The sequence below is a fragment of the Benincasa hispida genome, chromosome 12 (assembly GCF_027475165.1).
Source record: "Benincasa hispida cultivar pf3 chromosome 12, pf3_genome.v1.1, whole genome shotgun sequence".
NCBI classification, from domain to species: domain Eukaryota; kingdom Viridiplantae; phylum Streptophyta; class Magnoliopsida; order Cucurbitales; family Cucurbitaceae; genus Benincasa; species Benincasa hispida.
In genome coordinates, this window is record NC_143489.1 from 53,685,486 (window position 1) to 53,693,837 (window position 8,352).

At 30.5% G+C, this 8,352-nt stretch overlaps 1 protein-coding gene across 1 annotated transcript; it reads left to right on the plus strand.

Moving 5' to 3' along the window:
• Nucleotides 1-275: 275 nt before the first annotated feature.
• Nucleotides 276-862, plus strand: LOC120067533 (S-protein homolog 5-like). The gene has a single exon (XM_039019083.2). It carries the CDS (start codon nucleotides 316-318, stop codon nucleotides 751-753), a length of 438 nt encoding a protein of 145 aa, XP_038875011.1. The 5' UTR covers nucleotides 276-315; the 3' UTR covers nucleotides 754-862.
• Nucleotides 863-8,352: the final 7,490 nt, after the last annotated feature.

Consider the following 8,352-nt stretch of genomic DNA (forward strand, 5'->3'; position numbering starts at 1 on the left):
CAAATTCAATACATTTTCTATAAAAATACAATATAGGGTACCAACCTACCATAAAACACATTTTACAATTCTATCTTATATGTAAATATAATAATTAACATACCGTAAAAGGCATTTTATAATTCTGTTTTTATGTAGATAAAATAATTAAAATAAGATTAATAGAAAAAAAAATCTCATATTTTTTGGAAAAAAAAACTAAATTACATTAAAAAATAGCCAATAAAGAGAATAAATACTCAAAATCAAATTACAAAACTCCCCTCTCACAACCACATCTCCCATTTGGTGTGAAAATTTTTCTCCACTCCCCAAATGAAGAATAAGAAAATTCTAAGCACCATCATCCTCCTCTTCTTCTTCACAGCATTCTCCTTCTTCATGTTCATCATACAACCAGATAGATTATATCTATACGGTGTCGTTTTTGAGGTTCGAGTCATCAATGGCTTCAAAAACAACTCGTCTTTGCCTTTAGTGATATGGTGCTCTTCAGAAGAGAGTGATTTAGGAGGGAGGGCGTTGCAAGAGCATGATGATTTCAGCTGGAAAGTGACAACAAAACTTTGGAAGAGAACCAAATTCTCTTGTACCATGAAATGGGATGCCAAAAGGAGGTCTTTTGATGCGTTTAAGGTTCCTAGGGACTTTTACAGATGTGGGAATTTCAAGAAGTGTTCTTGGTTGGTTACTGAAGATGGCTTCTATTTTAGCCCCGATGAAGTTAATTGGAAGAAGGATTTTCAATGGTGATTAATGTTTTTGTCAAGTAATTTTGCTTTTTTTTTTTAGTTTAACAATATGCGAAGTAGAATATTATAAAATTAAGGTGTAATTACTTGGCAAAACAAACTCATTTATTTCAAATATAACAACATTCTATGTGTTTACATGTAAACATAACAATTGTTAGGTAATTCTCCTTTTTTCTTCTGTACAACATTGGTATATATACACACATTTGTCACTAATAAAATGCACTAAGACACCTGTAGAACTAAAAATAAGGCTGCGAATTTTAGTCACCGGTGAAACAAACTTCTATTATTACAAACATAACAACATTCTATGTGCAGGCTTGTAAAGATAAACAAATACGAAAATATGAATAGAATCAGTAACCCAAAAGATTATATACACTAACCTACTAAATGAAGATATGAAAGATCTCACACAAATCTGTAAATGAGGATTGAGTGAGAAAGTGAGAATAAATGGAGGAAGAAAGATAAAATCAATTAAAAGAAAAGATGGGAAAAATTTATACATATAAAAGACCAGACAAGTTAAAGAGAAGAGTTTGTGAGAGATGGTGAGTTGACGACAACGTTAGAGAAGAGAGAAAGAAATGGGAAGGGTTAAGGTTTGTTTTAAAGATGATATGTGAGAAAAAAGTATGCCGCAAACAAAAAGAATTCAGAGAATGGAGAGACACGCGATTTGACGTATCTCTTTCTACGTGTATTTTGTTTTAAAAAAAAAGATAAGTAACTCATCTTTCCTAATCTAAAACTACGCAACCTATTTAAAAATCTCATTACTCGAGTTCAAAATTAAAAGAAAAAAAAAAAACAAATAACGGACCAAATCCTAGACTAGAATCACCTAATCTCCATCTTCACATTCGAGTCTCCATAAAGTCAACCAAAATATAAATCATTTGGATATCTTCAACAATTCAATGAAGAAGTTCTTCGTTTATCTTCATACTTCTCCATCTAATCTTTTTCTTCTTCTTTGCAATACGAGTCACTTTTCTATTGCATTTTTATTAACTATTGTACTTCAATATTTTAGATGTTATTTTTTTGGTATTGTATTTCAGAGTTTGTATTCTATTTTGTGTTATTGTTATTAACTTATATGTTAAATTTATCTATATCATAGATTCTTTTAAAGAAAAAGAAATGTATATTCAACGTATCGGTATCCTCGTTTTTAAAATATATATATATATATATATATATATATATATATATATAATATATATATATATATAAAAAATGACGCATCCTTAGACGTACCGTATCTTGATTTTTTAGAAATAAACGAATCGCCGTGTTCGATCGTATCCTTATCGTGTAACCGTATTTGTGTCTGTGCTTCATAGATGGAATATTTAAATAATTTTTATTAAAAAATCTTAATAATTATGCAAAATATTAAAATATTGTGATAATTATTACAATTAACTTTTAACCATTTTTTTCAGTGGCCCAAACGTGGTTGTAGTTTTTTTTCCTTTTTTTTTTTTTTTCCTCTTTTGCAGTGTCTTCCTGATGTGTTGTTACTAAACTTGCAATAATGTTTTAAATGTTTTAAAGTAACTGTTGCAATCAACTCTGTGAGCACTTACCATAAATATTGTAATTTAAGTGTTGCAGTTGACATTTGTTATAGTTTGTAAATATATCGTTTGTGACCAAGTATAGTTAATTATATATATCACTATAATTTAAAAAACATTGTAAACAAATTGCTGCATTAAGTATAAATAGCAACAATTTGGTAATGTGTTGTTAGAAACCGTCGTAGTTTCATAAACCCTACCGACATTTGGCGAACTGCTGCAAAAAAATTGTTGGAATAAACATGTTTTTTTTAGTGTTCGTAAATATAATCATTAAAAAAATAGTATCTATTTAGACATTTAGGTAATTCTCGTTTTTCCTTCACACAACATTGATATATACACGTGTTTGTTACAAATAAAATGTTAAATTGACTAATAGACATTTAGAACTAATTTATTTTTCTCAATCTATTAATGATAAATGTTGTTTATTAGTAAAAACATCTATCAGTAATATATACGAAATAGTGAATTGTGAAAATGTATATGTATGAAAAATATAAAACCATTATTATATTTTAGACGTCATAAAAGTTATAGAGGATACAGAAACCATAATAAAAGTTTCCTAACAAATTACAGACAACACGTAGAAAGTAGTTTTCTTTTTACTTCTTTTCTTTTTAAATATTATTTTATTTCGTTCGAACTTAATTAGACTATAATATACCAATTTGATCACTATTTCTATAAAATAAGACAATATTTAGATTTCTATTTTAAATGTCTATATAAATATTGATGTGGGAGTAAAAATAGAAAATAATTATAAACTAATATAAAGTTTAGGAATATTTTGAGATGAAATGATGTAAAAACTATGAAAGGTTTGGATGATAAAAGAAAAAAAAAAAACTCACATTTCAATTTAATTTTGAACTGAAATGGTAGTGAAACTTTAATGGAAGAAAATTGAATGAGAATGTAGGTTATTTTTATGGTTTTTTTCAAATTCAATTTATTTAGAATTGAAATTTCAGATTGAAAATAAAGCTGAATATTGACAAAAACTGGATGTTAAATAAAATAGCACATTGAAAAAACCTCCATTCTTGTCAAAAATGATATTAGCATGTTAAACTATTGAATTGTGTGATAAAGTTGAAAATTTGAACTGAGCCAATGTAGTTAATTAAAAAAATTAAAATTTTCTCGGTCAAAATTTCTCAAACTAATTTAAAAAGTCAAAATTTTCTCCAAATTTTCTCAAAACACCGAAAATTTATCGAAATGGTTACAAAATAAAATAAAATTGTTTTTAAAATATTCTCGAATTTTTCTTGAAATCTCGAAGGGAAAAATGAAATTCCACTATCGAAATTTCGAGGCTATCAAAATCTTGAAAATTTGATCGAAATTTCGAGATTTTTTTTTTTAAAAAAATATTGGCCCCCACGAATGTACATAACTCAAAATTACCATTTTCCAAAAAAAAATTCAAATTTATTATCTTTTATGTAAAAATACAATATAGCGTACGAACATAGGCCTTTCACAATTCCATCTTATATGAAAATATAATAATTAACTTACCATAGGAGGCATTTTACAATTCTGCCTTATGTGGAAATATAATAATTAACCTACGATAAATCGCATTTTACAATTCTGTCTTATACAGAAATATAATAATTAAAATAGGATTAATAGAAAAAATAATCTCATTTTTCATATTTATGTTTTTTATTTTTTTAATAGTAAATATTGACATTAAATCACGTTTACATTCGACAGGTTTTTTCATTGCTCCATCAAATCACGATCGTTTCTTCAATCTTAACAAAGTTCATATGCATGACATATATCAATTTTAAAAAGATGTAAATGAGAGACATTATATTATAAATATCTCCATATACCATTACAAATAATTTGTTGTTTCTTAATAGCTGAAAGTCATACCAATATACATAATGATATTAACTTTTCAAACAAAAATAAAAGCAAAATCCCATTTAGAAAATCAATTCTTTCAAATGACCCACAAATTTCCTCAAGGGTGTGGTGAAATCCCTCCTTTTGTTCATGGCACTAACTAAATCACTATTAAAGCATATATAGAATGTAAAATATGCTCCTTTGAAGAGAAAATAAATTGATTTAAATCTATGTAAAATGTAACCATATGAAAATATTTAATGAAAGTATAGTATAGAATGTGTGAACCTTAAAAAAAAATAATGAAAAAAGAAAGTATGTGAGAGACATGTGTTAAATTACAAGAATATTTTCTAAATTTATATGCTTATGTTTATGACTTTTAGATATAAGTATTTCAACTTTTTAATTTTATATACAATAAGTCTTCGTCATATTATATTAACTGATATATTACATATAAAATTAAATTTTAGTTTCAATGGACTACTTTCTATTTTGTACCTTGTAGAATCTGTGAAACATTTTTAAAAAATTGAATAGGTCAAAGATTTATTCAACTTATTTAAAACAAAAATGAAACTTTAAAGGCATATATGATATTTTTAAAGAAAAATATTCATAAATTTATTAGACACTTTTTAGAATTAAAATAAATAAATAAATAAAAAGAAACTTGAAAATTTAGTACTAATCTTACAATTTAATACGAAAATCTTTTAATTTCTTTAAATTGGATGCTTTTGTGATCCAATCTCGATCCAATTCTAAATCAAAATTCAATTTAAAGAGTCAACTTTTTAGTTTAGTAAGAAAGGCATTAAATTTATTTTTCTTTACGTTTTTTTTTAGATTGAATACTTGATCTTCTACCCACATTTGATAGACTAAAAAAGAGTATCATACTCATATCACCTTGAGGTTTACGTCTTGCCACTCGATCTGTCAATCCTTAAAAGAATGCATTTCCAATACTTTCATAACATTTTGTTGGAATCGCCGACAGATACATAACTCTTCAAAAGCAAAACCAAAATCTTCCAAATAGTTTACACACCAATACACAATCTGTTGAAATACCTTGAATCTGTTTGCTGGCGCTTCAAACAACCTAGTCTAGGGGCGGCACGCCCTGCTGGGGGTTCCCCCAAAATCTATTTAGATTTCTGTATTCAACATATTTATTTATTTGCAGTTATTTACGTTTTTGACCCCAGGGTTTAGAGCAGTGTGATATATAAACTCTCTAACCTAGAGGCACCGTTTCTTATGTAATTCTGAAAACATTCTCTCAAAATAATATTGTTCTCCCTCTTCCCGTGGACGTAGCTAACACACTGTTAGTGAACCACGTATATCTGTGTGTCGATCTTCCCTACTCTACGTTCCTTTTTGTGTTCTTTAATTGTCGATTTCGCAACAAACCGGTATCAGAGCCTTGTTAGGGTTTTTTTCGAAATTCCGCATTTGTTCGACAATTGAAGATGTCTGGCGTGAACGTAAAGATTGACAAATATACCGGTAGGAACAATTTTGGTTTATGGCAAATCAAGATGCGATCGCTGCTAAAGCAGCAGGGGCTATGGGCGCCGCTGACGGGTAAGTCAAAGAAGGCTGTCGTGGATGACGAAGAATGGCAGACTCTTGAGGAGAAGGCTCATTCGACGATCATGCTATATTTGGCTGATGATGTCATCATTGAAGTGTCAGATGAAGAAACTGTCACTTGTCATTGGTTGAAGTTGGAGAGTCTTTACATGACGAAATCTTTAACCAAGAAATTGTTTCTGAAGAAATGTTTGTATCATCTACGTATGTAGGAAGGTATGTCTCTACGAGACAATCTTAATCAATTAAATAAAATTTTATTAGATCTACATAATGTAGAGGTTAAGGTTGATGATGAGGATGTTGCCCTAATTCTATTAACATCTTTGTCGCCATCTTATGAGACTTTCGTTGACTCGTATATTGGAGGGAAAGAAACTTTGATCTTAGAAGATACAAAGTCCACGTTGCTTATGAGAGAGGACCGTCAGAATGCAGAAAGTTCAGTTACAGAAAGTCAGGCATCTGGGTTAACTGCTATAGAAAGCAAGGGACATAGGAATTCTGGTAAGCAGAAGTTGAACTAGAATAAAAGGTCTTCAAAGTCAAAGGGTTCTAGATCAGATGATATTTGTAAGTACTGTAAAGAAAAGGAACATTGAAAAACCGAATGTCCTAAGATAAAAAGGAATCAGGAAAAGAAGGAAAAAAGTGACAAAAGGGAAGCATCCACCTCTGTTTCACAAGTTGAGATTAATTCTGAAGAAGTCGAGATCGATTCTGAAGGAGATCTAGCTTTAGTTGTGAATGAACAGTCACATTTTGATGATGTGTGGGTTCTTGATTTTGGGGCATCTTATCATATGTGCCCAAATAGAGAGGGTTTTCAACCTATCAGTAAATAGATGGAGGGAATGTTAGCATGGCTAACGGTACTGTGTGCATGATAGTTGGAATCGACTCAGTCAAGATACAAACACATAATGGTACCTTCTACACTTTAAAAGAGGTTAGGCAAGTTCCACTAATGAAAAAGAGTTTTATATCCTTTAGTGTACTCGATAGCAAGGGTTACAGTTTTGAAGGTAAAGGTAGAGCAATGTATGTCTATAAGGATTTTGAGGTAGTTCTGAAAGGCATAAAGCGTGGAACACTGTATTTTCTATTAGGTTCCACAATAACAGGCTATACTACTGTTGCATCGTTGGTCGTTCACAAGGATGATATGACTAAGTTATGGCATATGAGACTTGGTCATATGAGTGAAAAAGGGATGCAAATTATGTCAAAAAGAGATCTTCTTTGTGGGCATAAGGTGCAGGATTTTGAATTTTGTAAACATTGTGTATTTGGGAAGCTTCATCGCAGTAAGTTTCCAAGAGGTGTTCATCGTACAAAAGGGACACTTGATTATATTCATTCAAACTATTAGAGACCTTCCAAAGTTGAATCTATTGGAGGCAGTAGGTATTTTTTTGTTTATAATTGATGATTCAAGAATGACTTGGGATTTTATGATGAAACATAAAAGTGAAGCCTTCAAGAATTTCAAGCAGTGGAAGATATTGATTGAAAATCAAACTAGGAAGAAGATCAAAAGGCTGCGAACTGATAATGGTCTGAAATTTTGTAGATTTGAATTTAATGAGTTTTGTAAAGCTGAGGGGATTGTTCGCCATCATACTGTTAGGAATACTCCACAGCAAAATGGGGTTGCAGAACGTATGAATAAGATGTTGTTGGAGAGAGCAAGATGTCTGCTCTCTAATGCAGTGTTGGCTAGAAAGTTTTGGGTAGAAGCAGTGAATACATCATGTTATCTGATTAATCGTGGACCCCATATAGCTATTGATTGTAAAACACCTTACGAAGTGTGGTCTGGTAAGCCTGTAGATTATTCTGTATTAAAAGTTTTTTGTTGTACTGTCTGCTATCATGTTAATGAGGGTAAATTAGAACCAAGAGCTAAAAAGGGTATATTTGTGGGTTTTGGGGATGGAGTTAAGGGATATAGAGTCTGGTCACCTCTGAGAATAGAGTCATACTTAGTAGGACTGTGATATTTGATAAAAATTCCATGCTTAACTCAACTGTAAAGTCTTTTGTGATGTCTACTGATGTGGGAGAAAGTAGTAGTGTTGATAAACAGGTGGAGATGCAATTCACTTCAGCTATGAATGAATTACAACATCAAGGTGGAGAAGATCAACACGTTACTACAGAAACTGATGTGCAACCAGAAATTAATGTGCCTAGAACGTCAGAAGTTGATTTGCCTAAAAATTCTAGATCACGAGTAGATCAATCGAGTATAGCTCGTGATAAAACTAGAAGAGTTGGTGTTGGACCTCCTGTGAGGTATGGTTTTGAAGATATGGTTACTTTTACATTGCAGGTTGCTGAAGAGGTGGATCCTCATGAGTCATCCACCTATAGAGAAGCTATGTCATGTGGTGAATCTGCTAAATGTCTTACTGCTATGGGGGATGAGATGGAATCTCTTGATAAAAATCAGACTTGGGAATTAGTTAAACGATCAAAGGAGAGAAAAATTGTCATTTGTAAATGGGTCT

Coding starts and splice junctions, on each gene's coding strand:
- LOC120067533 (XM_039019083.2), top strand. CDS start 316: ATGAAGAATAAGAAAATTCTAAGCACCATCATCCTCCTCTTCTTCTTC.